Source organism: Rattus norvegicus, chromosome 9, assembly GCF_036323735.1.
Source record: "Rattus norvegicus strain BN/NHsdMcwi chromosome 9, GRCr8, whole genome shotgun sequence".
Taxonomy (NCBI): Eukaryota; Metazoa; Chordata; class Mammalia; order Rodentia; family Muridae; genus Rattus; species Rattus norvegicus.
The window spans coordinates 105,605,984-105,625,696 of record NC_086027.1 but is presented as its reverse complement, the minus strand read 5'-3'; the positions used below and the strand labels follow the sequence as shown (position 1 = coordinate 105,625,696).

At 42.4% G+C, this 19,713-nt stretch overlaps 1 protein-coding gene across 31 annotated transcripts in view; it reads right to left on the bottom strand.

Moving 5' to 3' along the window:
• The window catches only part of Pam (peptidylglycine alpha-amidating monooxygenase), a 273,476-nt gene that overhangs the window by 93,591 nt on the left and 160,172 nt on the right, over positions 1-19,713 (bottom strand). For all 31 annotated transcript variants that reach the window (XM_039083040.2, XM_063266691.1, XM_039083046.2 and 28 more), the window contains 3 exons: positions 16,388-16,475; positions 5,166-5,251; positions 3,820-3,903 (listed from right to left, as the gene is read on the bottom strand). In XM_039083040.2, coding sequence (XP_038938968.1) covers positions 3,820-3,903; positions 5,166-5,251; positions 16,388-16,475 — 258 coding nt within the window. The remainder of the gene's footprint in view (positions 1-3,819; positions 3,904-5,165; positions 5,252-16,387; positions 16,476-19,713) is intronic.

Sequence of the window (19,713 nt, the reverse complement as noted above, 5' to 3'; positions counted from 1 at the left end):
GACGAAGCTTTTACAGCTTCACATTTGGTGTAATTTACAAAGCACGCAAGCGTTGACTAGAATCTCACAAAACTCACAGTCCCAGACTTTCCGGCTCTAGGTTATACCGATTCTCCAGGATCCCACAAATTTAAGGAGATCCTTTCCTGGTATTGAGGAAGGGTTTGGTTTGTTTTTGTTTTTTGTTTTGTTTTGTTTTTTGTTTTTTTTTTTTAAAAAGAAGTCAATTCTGTAAATGGAAAAATGCTTACTTAAGCCAAGTACCTTCCCACTTTTCAGAAGCAAAGAGAAATTTCCTGAGCGATACATGAGAGGCCACACCATTTGTATACACAAAAATACCTAACTTTTGGGGTTGGGGATTTAGCTCAGCGGTAGAGCGCTTGCCTAGCGAGCACAAGGCCCTGGGTTCGGTCCCCAGCTCCGAAAAAAAAAAAAAAGAAAAAATACCTAACTTTTAAGTCATAAAGTTAAAATCCTCATCACCGACTTCACTGGTATCCAGGTACTGGCATTTTATAGGCTCGTGCACTTGCACGCACAGTTGCACAGACGTAACACCCACACTCAACGCATTTTAATAAGCAGAGGGTGTTGTTTTCTTTCTCCTCTTCTGACTGTTTACGGAGGGAAGTAAAAGACCCTGCCCAGAACCTATTTCAACATCAATGACTGCTTGGGGAATTCGTGCGGGCCTGAGCCCATTCACTTGCCCAGGAACCTGCTGACAGCTGATGTCGTGGGAGCACAGAGCATTCAGGAACACATCCTCAGGAGTAGCGTGGTGATTCTCTTTTTGGAATGAAAACTGTCTTGTGAAGACAGCCATTATCATTTTCTCCTCAGCGATGATGCGGCCTTTGCTTGTTCACCGAGTCTCCTTTTCCCCCTTTGTTCCTTACCATCCTCCCAAACGCCATGCCAGCATCACGTATGTATACTCTGTTCGAGCGTCATCATTTACTCTTGCCTTGCTAGCTGTCAATCGTTCTGTAGTAACAGTTTCGATGGTTCACAGTCTGAACCTGGAGCTCATTTTAAAAATGCCTCATCATTTAGAAAACTTCTACTTTTAAATGATATATTTTTATGAAATGGAAAGACTGTCTTTCGAAGCAGGATGATAGTTTATAAAGCCTCCTAAAACCGCAGTGGGTTTACCAAAGGCTGATAGTCTCGAGTTTTATAATTCAATTCCTCTCCATCCCAAGCCAATAAATGTAAATAGTCTATTTCATTATTTCAATGAGATCTGATACTCTCCCAGGTGCTTACTTAATGTGCTATACCATCTAACACTTAAGGGACAAGATGATATCTAATGGCACTGAATGAATTACGAGAATTGTTCTTTACACTTCTCTATTAGAGTAAGCGATATACTATTTTTTTTGTTACAATGAGCTCTGTGAATATTAATGCTAGCAGTTTCTATATACCTTTTATATGGCTTCATTTTGAAAAACTATTCTAGAAGAAGAGTTACCATGGTAAAATTTCTCATCTGTCTCTTACAGCAAGAATAATTATATGCTTATATATTAAAATATCAGTACATTATTACCCTACTATTAAACATGAATTATAAAAATGAACTCATCAGTAAGAAATTAAATTATTAAAGCGTTGTGTTTGCTAACAGCAGTGCATGCCATCCATTTTCTCTGAGGAACGCAGGCAGCCCCTGACAGGAGCTCTAGAAAAATCTAGGAGGAATTATGTTGACAGTAAAGTTCAGTGTCTCCCAGAGGGACAGAAAATCTGGTTTGTATGTACGTGGGTGTGCCGAGCGGGTCTGGCTGTGGGACTCAGGGATGGCTTGCTTGCTATTTCCAAAACGAGAATTCCCTCAGTTTCACAGGCGGCCTCAGACGCTGCAGGTCCAGGTGATGGCAAACGCAGCATTCTAGAGCAAATGGTCGCTGGCCCTGTTCCTCAGACACAAACATTACTTTATTCCTCTGCTTTTGGTAAAACTTTGTCTCAGCAGTCTGCATGGCTGGTAGCTTGAAATCAAGTTCTGGTGCACAGATGAAAGGCTGTTTTGTCATAACTGGAGTTACTTTCTAATATAAATGCAAATTGTATTTGTAAGTCAGATTTGGACACTGGTCTGTAGGCTCCTGCTTACCTGGTGATATGTCTAATTAAAAATTTTAAGTTACATACAACTATTTCTTACAATGAAATTTAATAGAGGAAGACAGGATAATGATCTGGTTCTGAGGGCTGACAATCTGCAGTCTTGCCACCACGTGGGGCTCTTTCAAGAAAGGATCTAGACTGGTGGTTCTCAAGCTGTGGGTCATGACCCCTTGGAGGGGGGGCAGTGGGCGTTGAACGACCTTTCACAGGGGTCACATATCAGATATTTACATTACAATTCATAACAGTAGCAAAATTACAGTCATGAAGTGGCAACAAATTAATGTTATTGGGGTCATTATAATATGATGAACTATATTAAAAGGCTGAAGCCTTAGGAAGGCAGAGAACTGTAGCCCCAGAGTGTATTTATTCATAGGCACAGAAAAACAGACAGATTTCTAGGACATGTAATTGGATGGAAATGAAATGTGTTGAAGAAGGAAACGCACGTCAGGCAGTTATGAGACAGATCATTTTATAGGATTCTGGAGGAAGTGTACACCAGCACAGGACAGGACAATGACCAATAAGGCCAAGAGAACTCTGTTCCTATTTATAATCTCATGGAACCAAGAACATGAATTCAAAACATAGTTGGAGTTTGGCTACATGCCACAGAGCAAATAAGAAGCACCAATTTTGGTTGCCTTGGAAACGGGGCCCATTCATCATGTTGATGGTTCTATAACAGGAGAAGGGGCAATTAAATGAAATGCACACTGAACACTGTAGAAGGCAGATCTGGTTGTTCCTCCCAGCCCCATGCTCCTGGAAATGACTCAGACTCAAAATCTATTTACAAGTACCTTGGTCATATAATTAGGCTCTCCTCTGACTAGATCCTAACCTAAAATAACCCATTTATTCTGATCTACATTCTGCCACGTGGCTGGTTACCTGAGCTCAGGTGCCATAGTTCTGTCTCATCACATCTTCCAGGGCAAATCTCCTACCTTGCACTATCCCAGAATCCTTTCTGCCTTCCGGATGTCCCACCTCCTATTTCCTGCCTAAGCCATAGGCCATCAAATTTATTATTGGAAGGTGCCACATGCATACAGACGTAAGTCATTTTTTCCTAGAGACCACAGGTAGAGCAACTTGTGTAGGAGTATTTAGCATGTTAAGCCGTGGCTGGGATCCTTGCCTTGGTGCAGTGGACAATGGAGGAACGCAGGCAGTGGTGGGTGTGGATTATATATGAAACCCAGCAGTTTGAGGCTCCTCCCTCTCCCTCTCCCTCTCCCTCTCCCTCTCCCTCTCCCTCTCCCTCTCCCTCTCCCTCTCCCTCTCCCTCTCCCTCTCCCTCTCCCTCTCCCTATGTGGCTTGCTCACAGTAAAGTACATAAGTCAGCAGGTCACTTCTATGCTCTCTAACAGTAGTGACGGGCCCTAGTGACTCTTCTGATAGGCACACAAGTGAGCAGGTAGACAACGCACTGGAAGTCAGCAAAAAACCCGAAAACAGTGGGATGGATATTTGCCTTGTGATATAACTTTTCAAAACAAAGCCATCCCTCCATTACTTACAAATGAAATCAACTAAAATCTCTCTTCCTGTTGGGCCGAGTCTATGGGAAATTCTTCATTTTATTACACAGATAATTGCAAAACTAATTTAAGTAAAAAAGTAGCGAACATTTTCTTCAGTTCTAACATTTCTAAACTCACCTCGAAAAGCACTGATATCGCCATAGTGAACTTGAAGGACGAAGTATTTGCTTCCAGTTTCTCCTCCAACTCTGAATCCAACACCTAAGTTGTCATAAAACACGGCAAACTATCAATATAGAAACTGATGCTTAAATGAGTGACAATGGTAATTTTGGACTACTGGTCATAAAATACACAGGAAATAAAATGACTTATGCCATATAAAATCAGCATAGAGGAGATGAAAGAAACTCCATTGGCCATAATATTTAACCAAAACTCAGAGAGAATCTAGTCATAGCTCCCAACATAAACCAGAATGGTTCCTAGTCTTTTAGCCAAACAGATCACTCATTTTGAAAGGAACAAAATTCTGTTCCTGTTGACTATTTAGCGAACAACAACAAAAAAAAGATTCTATTTTTGTTTAATAAATATTCATAAAAGTTTATATTTTCTAACAGATTATAGGAGATAGAATCATAGGAGTATCTTAGAGTGGCTATTTTCTTTCCCATATGACAACAAGAGCCTTCGAAAGTGACAGAGAGGAAAGGAATTGCCAACTAGATCACAAAGCCCTGTGTCTGTGGACGGCCTTCCCGTTTATATGGAGCTTGTTAACTATGTGTTTAACATCCACAGACACTCTAGTCACAGGCTGAGAGAAGGCAAATAACACATCTAGGAAAGACCTTCCGGGATGCTCAGGCCTGTTGGTGGGTACATGAAACCTGCAGCATCCATTTTCAGGCTGATTTGAAGCAATGAGAAGTAGAGTTCCATTAGTGGTGAGGACATGAGCTAGGGAGAGTAGACTGGGTCATACGAACCCTTAAACCATCTTCGAACCACAGCACATGCCTTCTGCAACAGAATCATGCACCTTCTTTGGTATTCTGAAGCATTTAGGCAATACGAGAGGGTCTGACAGTTCTCTCAGACACCAGAAGCTACCAACAGTTTTCAGGCAGAGTCAGAAGGCTCTAGGCTTGGCATCACATTAAATACCCAGGTCTCAGGACATGAAAAAAGTCTGATGCTGAAACAGCAATTTATTTACTGTCTAGGGCTCTCTCGGCTCACGAAATGTTCGGGCTGTTGAGAGCTGAAGTGCCTCAGGCCAAAAGGTGGCTTGAGGAATACTCGATTATTTTCGAAAGGCGATCCAAACTGTTGAGAGGGCAAACCACTTACCAAAGACGTGAGGAAAAGCAGCCCAACTACCTTTCAGTACCAAGCAGGTACCTGCCGGCACTTTCACTGAGAAACTACAATGCGGGGACGTCGGCAACAATATGCTAGAACGGACTCTGAAAAGCCGATGAAAGCTAGTTAGGCTATCCAAGACATGTCAAACAAACCTTTCGGGAGCCGGGTGGGGGGAGCATTCCTTGCCCAGGCATATAGAATATTGGCTTTATCTGTACAGGTTCCTTCATCACAAAACCTGAAAGAAAAAAGAGCTGCAATGACTACGGAGGCCGTGAAATGCACAAACAGTGCCCGTATTTGGGCAGGTATTTCAAAGTCAGACACACCGATATATATTTATTGTCTTCTCAGGCTTAAGATCCCAAGGAAGGCTGGAGCAATTTCTGCAAATTTCTGAATGGAGAAAGCACTGAACAGGGAGGTGAAGCAAGAAGGTTTTGGATGTTCAGCCTGGACCTGGATACGTCCTATGTGAAGTGCAATCAGGTGGATGGCCTGTCATGAGGCCAAACATGGCAGTGCATAAGCCAAGGCTGATGCTGGGGCTCCCTAGACAGAGGATGACAAGAATGTCACCCATGTTTGCTCTCTGGGGATTGGGGAGGTGATGTTAATACAGTTTTGGCCCTATCAACAACTGTGTGCCCTCAGGAGGATCAATAAAACATGTGCACACACTTTGGGCTTCTGTCTACACTACACACACACACACACACACACACACACACACACACACACACACACACCTTTTAAAAAGGACTGAACACTGGCTTGCATTTATAAATCATGTCATCATTTAGTTTCCTGTTTCAGTTTTCTCTGTAAATTCGGGGGGAGGAGGGTACTTTCCTCTGTGAATCAAATGAGATACAAGTGGAAGGCTCTTTACATATTAAGGCACTATCCATTGTAATGCACTATTTAATGAAACAGCTTATAAAAACGGTCACCCAGTGAGGATAGGCGTATATGGCTCAGAGAGCCCTCAAGCACAAAGCCATGTACGACCCCCCCCCCCCCACTGGACCACCCCTAAGAGTTGTGCTTCTTCGATGTGTCTATCATCCCTTGAGAGTCCCGCAGCTCATATATGGAAACCCCTTTGACAGGGCTCTAGTAGTGATGTATGCATGTACAGTAACTCGCATAGTCAAGACCTCTGGCAGACCTAATTTAATACATGATAAGTCCATGGCAAAGTGCATCGTTTCTAACAGTAACTCCCAGTTTGTTCCGTTCTTGTATTAGATTTGTTTAAAACACGGTCAGGCTACATTTTTTTAAAAATACAATGAGTTTACGTTTGCGTTTTGGAAAATTGGGGCCAAACAAGGTCAGAGGCAGGAAATAAACCAGATCATAAAGGTTGAAAACTATCAAGAACGAAGGCAAATACAGCTTCGTTGGCAGACATAAAGAAAATATGCACCACCTGTGGTCTGGCGAGATTGGAAAGGCAGATTTCTGGGGTGGCTTAAACCGGTTAGGGGCTGAGTTTACAGACTTGGAAGCACATAGGTTACCTACACAGGAAGTAAATCCATCTCTCCTTCACACTCTCGGAGTCAGGAATTCTTTTTTTTCTTTTCTTTTCTTTTTTTTTCGGAGCTGGGGACCGAACCCAGGGCCTTGCGCTTGCTAGGCAAGCACTCTACCACTGAGCTAAATCCCCAACCCCTGGAGACAGGAATTCTTGCCACAGTTCCTGCTACAAATGGTGCTGGAGGTGGAAAAGGGGTGTCGGACGGATAGTGCTACTACCTTTCAGAATTAAGAGTGAGAGACCTGAGCTGGAGAGATGGCTCAGTGGTTAAGAGCACTGACTGCTCTTCTAGAGGTCCTGAGTTCAAATCCCAGTGGCCACATGGTGGCTCACAACCATCTATCTATAATGGGATCCAGGGCCCTCTTCTAGTGTTTCTGAAGACAGTGACAGTGTACTCATATATAATAAATAAACAAGTTTTAAGAAAAGAGAGATCCAGCACCAGGCAGCCCCAAGTGTTATGCTTAGCAAATGTTCTTGCTTCTGTAAATCAGGCTCCAGGGGGACTATGACTGTAAAGCCCATCAACTAGTTGTTTTTTACTGTTCTTATCAACTGTGATACACTAAACATGAAGGACCATTACCATGTGATAATTGTGTTTTGGAACAAATGTTTATGAGATTCCCCCATGCCAAATGTGTTAAAGGACTTAGGGTGTTGGACAGTGCCCAAAACTATAAACGTTTCCTTGGCTTCTTTGTATAATAGTTAAAGAAGCAAGGCTGTCAGATGTGATGGACTTTATACCTCACTCCTTGTGAGCTGCTCAAACATAAAGCTTAGGGCGGGAGTTGTCATACCTTTCAGCAAGGATCATAAATATACGAGTACCTAACGTCAGTGCGATGGCAGTGTTAAGATAATTGTTTTCTATGATATGGAAGTCAGTTTTTAATGTATGACTATGTGGAAGCAGATGGACATAAAACAGAGAACATCCATTTAGTAAATATTTCCAGCTATACATTTATGCCATTTGCTGGCTCAAAATACTTCCCACAAACGAAAACTGAAATGTTGGATACTGCAGCAAAACACACAAGATCTCGGTACACTTCTAGAGGAAACTCCTTTGCTCATGCCATGGTTCTGTGCATTTCCTCGCTTCTCATTTCCGCTGCTCTCTTTGTCTGGGGGATTCCTTCCTAACTCTGTGCTTCTGAAGTAAACACTCAGCTGAGTTCTAGTTTTCCTTCCCAGGGAAGCCTCCTCTGACCTCATCACCAATTCCTGATGGTGATGTCTAGGACCATCCTAGACATCCGCCTAAGCATCCATCTTTGTCAGATGTGGGGGAAGGGGAGGCACCTGAGGTTTGAGGCGATGCCTTCTGCCTGGTACTTGCAGCCCCCGCCATTCTGCCTTAGCAATGGGTGATACAGTCCGCCTCTTTCCTTCTACACGTTCAGACATGTAAATAACTCAGTTGAGTAGGGCTCTGCACTGTCACATATAAACTAAGAACTAAATATTTACGATAAAAGCGAAATCTGAGCACCAACAGGTTTGAGTCATCACGTGCCCGCTTCTCCTCGCCGTCTTAGGAGTACTGCAAACCCGCTGTACCTTGACCCTGACTAAGTCACTGGGCTCGAGCGAGTCCAAAGGTGACCCAGCTAGGCACCAGCTGACAGCGCTGGCTGTCACGCTGTCCTTCATCACAGGTCATGACACTGACTTACAGACAGAGAGTATCTCGGGAAGATAAGCTGTTATTGACGCTATCGTGCCTGGAGATGCAATGTGTACACGCAGTTCTAAAGTCAAACCTCAGGTGCAATCACAATCTCAGATCCTACCTTTGTCAGATCTGATAGAATTACAACTCCGGAAAGTGGATCTTGGAACTACAGAGTTGACTAAGTGGATAAGGACACACACTGCTCTTCCAGAAAACCTAACACACACATTGGGTTCACAACCACCCATGATTCCAGCTGGAGGGCACCTGACAAGTTCTTCTGGCTTCCACAGCCACGGACACACACACACACACACACACACACACACACACACACACACACACACTCATCAAAATAAAAATTAAAAAAAAAATCTTAGCTTGTGGCTGGAGAGAGGGCTCGGTGGCCAAGCGTACTGACTATTCTTCCCAAGGACCTGAGTTTGGTCTCCAGCACCCATGGCTGCTAATAACTGTTGTAAGTCCAGTTCCAGAGGCCCTGACACTCTCTTCTTACCTCTGTGGGTACTGCACACAGGTGCTGCTTGCACAGACATGTATGTATGCAAAATACCCACACACATAAAATAATTTTTTAAAATCTTGGCTTTATTAAAACACCTTTCGTGTGTGTGTGTGTGTGTGTGTGTGTGTGTGTGCGTGTGTGTGCGTGTGTGTAAATGAATTAAATACATGACTAAGTAATGATGGCTCTCAGAAAGATATCAGGATACTGAAAATAAATGCGTGAGTGAACTAAATGAGGACAGTAACGTGGGATGTCAGGAGACATGAGTTTTGTGGATGACACACCCTAGTGGCACAAAAGAGTTTCATATCCTATAAATAAAACAATGGCCTCCATAGCTTAAAGGGCAGGGCAACAATTAACATTTGAAATTAAGATGGTTCTGGATTCCTGGGTTTTCCCTGTGGAAGCCTCTTCATCTCTCGTCCACAGGGCTTTCTGATTGTGCCAAGCTCTGGAGAGAGCAAGCCCGTCATGTTGGATCATCTATCCGAGTGACCGTGAAAGCTCTCAGTGGTTATACTCCGCTAAAGGCTACTTGAAATCTAAGGTTGCTTGGGCGAGACGCACAGTGACACCTTATCATCTCTTCTGGCTAAAACGATAAAGCCCACATTGCAGGTCCTGTGCGGCTTTGGGATGGTTAATATTAACTGTCAATTTGACAGGATCTGAATCACCCTGGAAACAGCTTCCATGCACAACTGTGTGGGGTAAGTCGGCCTCTGGGCACACCTGTGAGGAGTTACTTTGATCAGGTGACTTGATGTTGTCATCTTACCTACCATTTGTGCCCTGTCCTGGGCAGGGATCCTGGATTACATAGAAAATGGATAAAAGGAGCTGAGAGCTAGCATCTAGCACTCTCTGCTTCTGATTATAGACATGATGTGACCGGCACCTGCCGCCTTGATCTCCCTGACACATGTTTGCTTGACTTGTGAGTTGAAATGAATCCTTTCCCCTTGAGTTGTTTTTGCAAGGGAATTTTATTCCAGGAACAGGAAAGGAAACCAATACAGGTAGGCCTTACATTAGCTATCTAGCAACCCCAACCAAAAAAATTAACAGTTTACTATTAGTGAGAAATGCAATGTAATAAATACTGTGGGTAAGATATGATTACCTTTCGAAATTGCACTGGTCCTAGTCAAGTATCCAGATATCTTTAACTGGTGATTTATAACCAATAGCGTACTTCTGCAAATTCAGATAATCCAAGGGGAACTTCAGGAGTTCCCCAGCATGAGTCATGTATTCCCACAGTAAATCAAAGAACGCCTAATCAGAAAACTTAGTAAGTATGGTAGTGGTTTGACGAACAACATCATAGGAATTAGCCCTGACATGCCCCATCCCAACGAGAGGGGCAAAAATGTTTGTAAGAACAGAGGGTATACAGCAGAATTCTCAACCTCAAAAGGGCCCATCTCTTCTAGGAAGGGAGCACACTGCGCACAGTAGGTATAGCTCAGAGTTTCCTCTTTCATAGCCAACCTGGCAGGGTTAGAAGCTCCGTTTAATGGATAAAGAAACATCAATACAGGTTGAGCTAGTTAAATAATGTCTGTGATAGTTACTGAGGCAATACCGGAACCCACGATAATTATATCTTATAGTATAACGTCACTAATTCATTTGACTCAGATATTCATCCTGTTAGAAAGGATGATCAAAACCAGCATGTTTTTTTCTGTGCCAATGCTGAAGAGAATGTCTGATCCTTTGGAACTGGAGCCACTGACAGTTGGGAGCTGATCTGTGCATGCTGGTAATTGAACCTGGTTTCCCCAGAACATCTAGTGCTCTTAACGGCGTAACCGTCTCTCTAGACCCCAAACCCCTCGTGTGTTAGGTATGTTGTGGAAGCTGTCATAATGTTTATAAGCACGGCACTAGCAATCAACAGATGCTAGGGAGCTCCTCCCACCGACCCTGAAACACACGACTGAGATTATGATACAAGGAATATAATCGCTGTTGACTCAGAGTTAAGGACAGATAACGGCTGTATTTTAACCAGAGGTCATATGTTTTCTATCCTAATAGAAGTCATCTACAATATTAAATTGGGTAGAAATCTAGCCTAGCTTTTCAGAGAACAAACTGTCCAATCTGTTATATAACATAATCAAGGCTAGATGGTTTAATCCTAGCACTCATGAGAGCTGGAGGAAAAAAAAATCAGTTCAAGGTCATCAAGGAGTAGAGACCTCTTCTATATAAATGCACAATGAATAAAGGGAAGCCAGTTCATTCTAGTCCAGCAGAAACTGGTGACAAAATCCTGCCCTTAAATGCACATCATATGGTGCCTAGAATGAAGGACGGTGTGGGGTTTGGAGGCTGGCTATTTTTGTTATGCCGAGGTGGATGTTCGGTTTGTTGAATTTTTAGAACTTTCTTACGGAGGAAGAGACAGAGTACTGCAGAAAACACTGAAAAGCTGCAAAGGGCAGCATGCGGAAGCCCTGCTCTCAAACCGTGGGGATGACCAGGAGGCCAGCAGCAAAGCGGTGGCCTTATCTCGGAACCATCAGCACTGGGCTAAGCCATGGAGATGAGTAACCCAGGGGAGTGTGTTACACACAGGCACACATATGCTCCGGCTATGTTCTCTCTTCCCTCCCATCAGCATCTGTAACCCCGTGGAGACGGTGGCATTTGCAGAGACACAGCAGGCACCTAATAGATAGAAGCAGTTGAAAAGGATTTAAGCTAATTCTTCAGAGGACAGTGAGGCACTCTACTGCTTTGGCTTGAGAAGGATGCTAAGTTAGAACAGTCAGAGAAGGCCTTGGTTAGCCGGGATTCTCCCTTGTTTAAAAAAAAAAAAAACATCAAACATCTTGTAGCAGCCCTCTTTGATTTTTAAAGTCGAGCTGGTCATAAGTGTCACTAGGAATAGTTTTAAAATAAAAAATTAATTATAAGAGCTAAAAATAGTTTCAGCTACGCACAGACAACCGTACCGCTGCACATGGCTGGTGATACATTTAAAGTCTACTAACTCTAATGCCTAAGAGCTTGGTATCTTTCCCCAGTTTATATTACTTTGTATTTTCATCATAATCGTGTTTTGGGTGGAGGAAAAAATTTAACTGATACACAAATAAAATAAAAATATTCATATTAGCGTGGTGCCATGAAATATTCAAGGTTTAAATTGGGTTGCACATATGTGTCCCCTTGAACATTCAAAACATTTATCAAGCTTTTGAAACAACGCCCCTCATCTCCTTGCAATATGCGGCATGTAATTAGCATCTGCGGCCACTCTTCTCTACATCAGCACCCCAGTTCACCCAGTAGTTTGAAGACAAGTTGTACAAGTTGTCTTCAAAGTATTTGCTCCAAGTTGCTTGAGCATCACAACTAGCACTCAGGGGAACAGAAACTGTAGAGCCCTACGATCACAAACTCTAAAAAAGTTAGAATAATATTAATGTAAAACACTCCAGGGCACAGAGGCAGCGAATAGACCTTTCTGCTCTTACTGCGAATCTCAGTTCGGTTCCTATTACCTATGTGGCAGTTCACAGGCCTCTGATTAATAGTCCCGGGGCATCCAATACTCTCTCCTGGCTTTGGGGGCACCGTGTACGGTACATATACATGCATGTAAGTGAACACAGGCATACCACATAAAATAAAAATAGATAAATCTTTAAAAAGAAGCATTTCAAAATTATTGTAATGTAAATGCCAAATAATTCATCATTGAAGAAATTAATGATTTTCTTTCAAACCTTGAAACCCAGGGTGAATAACTACTTACTGATTAAAATACTGTATGGAGATGCCATAATGCATTCATAGAAAGGAACGATGAAAACTTTATTTTCTAAGGCACACCTGTTTGCTAGTTATTTGTAGGGTTATGTACATTTAAAGCCGGAAGAGTTAGAAGCTGCCTTTTTGTTTCATCCCTAAAAGGGGGGCTGGAGAGAAGGCAAGCAGCACTGGCTTAGGTTCAAATTCAGCCGACAGATCTGCTGTGCCTAAATGCTGGAGCTCACGCGCAGTCCAGGAAATCACACCATTGCCTGCCTTGCTCCTGCCTTCCCCCCTCCCTCACCACTGGTCCCTGGGTGTGGATAATTGTCTTTTGCACTAACAGACAGCAGTCGGAGGTATTAGGTATTTGACAGGTATCACTGCTTCCTGGGTCAGCAGAGAGGCTGCCACATCAGCTGGTCCCCTTTCGAATCCTCCAGAGGTATGTTAATTTGGAACTGAGCATCAGGCCCACTTGAACTATAAAGAGACCACCCCACAGTATATTAAAAGGTTCACATCAATGTATGCAATTTAAGTGCACATGCATATAATTAACTAGACACATTAGCAGTGTGAGCTGCTAATTTGGAACGAGACACAAAAGACTCGAATGTGTGTGGAAGGGGGAAAAAAACTTTAAAATTAAAATGACTGCATAATGAAAACTGCTTCATGCTGTGTCTACTGTTTTCATGTAAACTTAATATAACTGTAAATATATTTTAATGAAGAGAGGAAAGAGGCAATTACAGAAGCAAAGGAGGGCAGCTCCGCGGTGAAACATCAGAGCAGCTCCTCGCCTCCGTGTTATAAGCGCTGCCTGAAGACAGCGGGGTGAGTTATAACTTCATAATTTCAGGGAAAAAACACTTCCTCTATTAAAGACACATGCCTTTTTGCCAATGAGCTGGCAACGAAAGCAAAATCTCATGTGAAAAAGGCATCGGGGAGGGGTGGACAGAAGGAAATTTGACTAGCACGGAGAAAACAAGAAATCCAAGCTTGACTGGTGAGAGAATATTAGGCATTCACACACTGTCAAAATAGATTTGTGCTCCCTGAAGAGTTCCCTAGACCGTAAACAAGTTACTGGTATTATTAAGAATCAGTAACAAGTACAGCTATCCCACTGAAAAAAATCTGTGTGGGATTTGGAGAGTCTACTTAAATGCCTTCTATTTTGGAAGAGGTGAACGCTAGATTCGCAACCTAAAATGAATATGGTAAATCTTGTTACTCAAAGAATACAGAACCTTGGTGCTGGCATATTTCTGCTCGAGGTGGGAGGAGAGGAAGGCAAACGTTGAGACAGCATCCACAGGCTCTCTCCTGCTGCACTTGAGAAGCAGTTGGGGGCGGGAGGTAAGAGGTCCTTTGAAGCAACCTAGATGTGTTCGGCGCGTGTGAAGCACCATGAATTCTAATTTTTTTTTTTAAGAGAGGAATGGGGCCTGCCAAATACTGGAGAGAAGAATCTATATTAACTTTAAGTGGAATGCCAGGCGAGCCTGGAAAGCGAAAGTGAGTAGTACAGCAGCCTTACTTAATGCGTGCCTTCTACTTTGCATATTGAACAGCTCCTACATCTACGTTCAAACGTCAAATGAAGACTCTGGGCTTGGCTAGAAGAAGATGAATAATAGCGTCAATTATTCTGCTTGTTTTATGGCTACACGGCCAATTATTACAAATCTATAGATTAAATGGGAATGGGCTACCAGGCAAGTATTTTAAATTACATTTAAAATGATGTGGACTCAGCATTACGTGGAATTCTAGTCAGTCAGCGGAGCGTCACATCCACAACACACGGCAGATGTGTGCTTGAGGTGAGCTAACCTCTCTGCGCACATCCCCGATCCCTGGCAGTCACGCCTTTCTCAGCCAGCTCCTAGAAGCAACGCACACTTACAGAGTTATGGAACATTAGCAGAAAGGGGGGTTTATGACTGACCTGGCACAAATCTAAAATCAATAAAGCCAACAGGTTCAGTAGCCAACATGGGGCATCAGGGTGTGAACTCGATACTTCTGTCTGTCGCCTTTCGAATGTTAATTTTAGCAAAACAACAATACAGAGACACAGGAATCATCCCACAATTCCACTTTCACCCTCATTTCCTTTGACGGCCACCTCCATGAACTTTAAACCCCTTGGCAGTATTTGGTATACATAAAGTGTGTATATATATATATATATATATATATATATATATATATATATATATATATATATAATAAAATCAGTATATTTAGGAATACCAATAAATGTCTAAAGTGCTAAAAGAATGTGATTGTTTTGATATTGCTCTGATATGAAAACGACGAACAGAATTTCGGTTATATAATTTGTAGCAGTTAGGCTCCTCGTAGCTTTTAAGTGCTGTTGGGTTTTATCATTCCTCCCAGGCAAGGTGAAGCCCAAGCACAGTTGAATAGCTTACATTCCTTCTAGCTATTTTAATCACTCTGCAAACCAAGAGACTGTATTGCTAGTTGCAGAAGGAATATCTTTAAAGCATACGAAATAAAGGATATGATTTGTTGAATAAGGTTTCAGAAAAGACTGTCAAAGAATAATCTTTTAATTTCTTTTCTTTCCCCACCACCCCACAAAGAACAATCTTTTAATCGAGAATTTTTATTTACAAAAATTTATGAAAGAGATAAAGCTCTAACGTCGATACCAAAGGGTATTAATTGTGAGTTGCTGACTCCATTTTTATGTAAACCTAGTCAAGTGAGGTTGGGTCCTATGTGCTATGCCCGTTACATCAAATAACTTGGGCCTATTAGCAAAGGTTTTGATGGCACTCGGTCTGTGGAGATTTCCACTAATTACCTCACGCTTTTCCCGATTCAGATACATATTGCAATTGTCTATTATAAATATGACTAGGAAGCAGTTGCTGCAAGTCTCACATCAGACCAATGAATATCAGGATACACTGAGAAATCGGCCTACATGATTCTGTAGGAGCAGGATGTCAAAACACGTCACTTCACGGTGTACGGCAAAGCATGGCGGTCATTCTGGACTGCTAAATGTTTGACAATAGTCCCAACTCTCGGGGAAAAGCAGGGGGCTTAGAATATATTGGTATTTTTCAGATTTCACAGATCTTCAATAACATTGAAGAACACAAGGAAAGGGGAAATTTCAAGACATAGTTCTAGAATACGTGTCTGGGGGTAGAAAGCATATTTACCCTAGAACTTCTGCCACATTGTCCTCTGCCGTTCTAGAATAGGCATTTAAGAATGGTATATGGATTGGTCATGGCACAACAGACAGCGCAAAAGCGTGATTAGAATCATTCCCAGAACTGTAACAGTTACTTAAATCAACACTGGACCAGATGTTCAAATTGAAAACATTTGGACTTTGGAATCAGACATTTTAAGGCGTGCCTTGTGCTCCACCCAGCTGACCCCTTGAATAAGTTAGTAAACCTGGGCTTCTGCCTTCCTGTCTGTGAAACTTGCATAGAAACACTTGCTTTGGAGAGAATAAAATGATATCTACAGATAGCTTAGCACAGCCTATGGGACCAAAGGACCCTGACTGAACAGAACTGCAAAGCTTTTTGGGTGGAAACACGAACTGAACCAAAACCGATGTCAGAATATCAATAATCTAAATTAACTTTGTAGGAACATTTAATCAGCGACAAAGACTGAGACTGAACAGAGAACCAAATAATTAGGATAACCACGGGATGTCCGGGAACACTGTCATTTGCCTATTAATCATCTGTAAAATCCTTACATAAATACAACTGGTATTTGCAAAAAAAGCACAGGTTTTCTACGCAAGCCCACCAGTCCTTACCAGTAACTTCCAGTGGACGAGGGCATATTGCATCCAAACAGCAGCATATGGTGGACAGTATCCATGCTGGCACGAGGCTTGAAGTCAACTGTCAGGGGAAAACGGTACACGAATGTGAGTACGAGTTACACGTGTGTGTGGTACTGTCAGAGGAGACCATATCTTTGAACGGCTTGACTATCTACACAGAAACATGCTTTGATGCCTTCATGATAAAATGCCCTGATATCTTAAGGTGAGTCTAAGTCAATAGTTTGATTTAGGAATATGGTAAACTATTGCATATGAAAAAGAGAAAATAATAACTGGCTAGTGAAGACTGCTATAACGCATGCATGTGCATGCGCGCGCACACACGCAGACACACACACACACACACACACACACACACACACACACGAACAGTCCCTTTGAGTGTGGCGTGTGTTATGAGGGACTGATGTGAAAGCTTCAGCTATTTAGTCACCACATCTTTCCTTCCCACTTTGAGCAGAGTGCTGTGTACCAGAAAACATTGCACAATGATGCAGGAAAATACAAGTCACAGCGAGTGGTCGAGTCATGAGCAAAAAGAGTCACAACGCATCTGTATCACCTTAAATCACAATAGCGGTCATTGTGCACATGTAGTGCATGCACTCGCACACACACACACACACACACACACACACACACACACAGACACAGAGAGAGACAAAGAGATTTTCTCAGAAAGGAAAATATGTGTGCAAACATATCTTTATAAAAACAGGGGTGGAATTCTATCCTCAGCGAACCCAGCCAGTGCACTTGGAAAAAGCATGAACACCTATGCAATGGCAACCCGATCTCCCTTTCTTCACAGAACCAGCGAGGAAGATACTAAGGTAAGCAGACGCCAATGTGGAACACAGATGTAAATTTCACAGTTTATTATCAATGGTTGATAGTAAGCTTACCCACCCTTTTATGGATGGGATCTTTTTTGATCCTTTCTTGTCCTCACTGAAAGTGCTACCTGTCCTGTAGGTGTTTATGTATGGTCTCCAGCGCATCCAATCCCTAATATCAAGTGTGTCTTAAGGCACGTTTTGCCCACTTTTACCTGGTTCCCAGACAAAGTTAATAAAGCATCATTGGTTGCTGAAATACATAGTAAGACATGGGTATTATCAAATGAAAACATTCTATATCAGATTGTGGCATGGGACTCGTAGAGACAGCAGTTCAGAGGGCATAAAAAGCAAGCTTTCTGCCAACCTAACCTACCATTTTCACGGGAAACCGTAAGCTTTTCAGTTACTGCACAGAACGTAAGAGCTTACAGCTCAAATACCACTGCTTAGAAAGCCAACAAAGAGGATGCCTAGAACACAGACTTTATAACCCGAGCTCTGCTTTCTCAAAGAAAGAATACAGCGGACCAAGGAGATTGAAGCTGCTGTGGGTGTAAAGAATAAATTGGAAGTTACAACAGCTCATGATTCATAGAAACTCAAAATTTGTTAGCAAGAGAAGAGGGACAAGGATGTGACTGTGACTTCATGTGACTTCTGCCAGTCAACCCATCGATCGCCAGTGTTGGTTCAGCTGATCTGGCTGGCTCCGGGTGTATCTGCTTCCTCCCTTGATGGTCCATGGGTATCTCTCTGGAAGCTACATGCTCCAGAATATAGGAGGAGCAGTCTTTGGTCAAGAGTAGACAAGTAACTGTGGTCCCTTGCTAGAATTTCCAGAGAAGCATTCAAGATCCATTTTTGTTCTTATTTGTGTTTTCAGTTGCCTACAAAGATCAGTAGAGGGTGTGAGATCCCGCCAGCTGGAGTCCCAGGTGGTTGCAAACTGCCCCACTTAGGTGTTGAGAATGGAACTCAGGTCCTCTGAAAGGACAGGAAGTACTCTTCACTGTCGACCCATGTGCTTATCCTCCCACCAAAAGGCGTAACTGGAAATCTGTAAATGGCTTTCAAATAAGAGTTTGGCCCCTGGGCTCTTGTAGAATTTCATCCCCCTTAGATGATCTTAAGAGGGCTAGATAGATTTCCTACCATGGAATCAATGCTAGAATTTGGGTGTCTCTCAGGGATGGAGAGGGGAAGGGAGGGAAGGAGAGAAGGAAGGAGAGAAGGAGAGAGAAATAATTCCATGTGGGAGTCACTCAGATTAAATGTGGAGCTGTGGGCTGGACAGAAGTAGGAGCCCTGGAGAAGACTCAGGACAAAGGAACAAAGAAAATCCTGAATTGCCAGATGCCGTTAGAAAACATCAGTGGAATTGTTTTGTATTAATGCCGTGAGACTTCGGTGGAGAAACAAAGCAAAAACCTTTTTTTTTTTTTTGGAGAAAAAGGTGAGCTATCAATAATTTTATAAAGGGACTCAGATGAGAGAGGCTATTCATGAGGGCAACAGTAAGCCCTATCTTGCCTTTTACAAGGAGAGAGCGTGAGCATGCCTAGGTGTCTGCTTATACACAAGGACTCTACACAAAGGGAAATTCTCTCACCATCTATTTCGAAAACTCATTCTGACTCGCTTTAAGTACTACTTATTTGTCTTACATCAAACCTTGACTAGATATAACGCCGACTTTGCTTCTTGGAATGAGGAAAATCCACCATTAAGCAGTGGCAAAAGAGGATCCCAGTTTCCACTCACAAAAACTATTTATCCTAAAACAAACACCTCCTCCCCCTAAAACTTACATAGTCGTTCAGAAATACAAGACGTAATTTAAATGCTAAAGAAAGTACACACATACGGTAAAACAAAATGCTAGCTAGCTTTCTTTTCGAATCCTAGTAAAAATACATCTACACATTTTTATAGTTGTATCTCAGAGTACAATTCATGGCAAACTGAAATGAAAAAACACCCCCAGCTTTAAAAAAAATCATATTGAAATGTAAATCTAAAGCAAACACAATAATGTAGTGCATAGAAAATTCCATTTAAATGCAACAAATAGGCAAGGGGGGTTTGACAGGTTCATTTCCTGGGCTGGTTTGATTCCTACTTCCTGTAGAAGTAATAGGATTGAAGCACACTGGACAGAAGCCATATACATTTCTTTGGAGATCTCGACAGAACAAGAAACAGAATTTACAGGAATAAAACCATATCTTAAAAGAGATCGCTCCATTCTCTCTAATCCTGGGACGTCTTATCATTTACTAAAGAAAGAAAGGGATCCCAGGGAGAAGGAGTTGGGAGTTAATAATGAAAACACTGCAGTCGGACCTGATGGTTCTGGCAGGCAAGAGAAACCTTTGTTGGAGGGACGACCCCAGCTCTCTGAGGCTGCAAAGAGGTTTTATAGCCAACAGCCATCCTCCAAGTGGGCAGAAA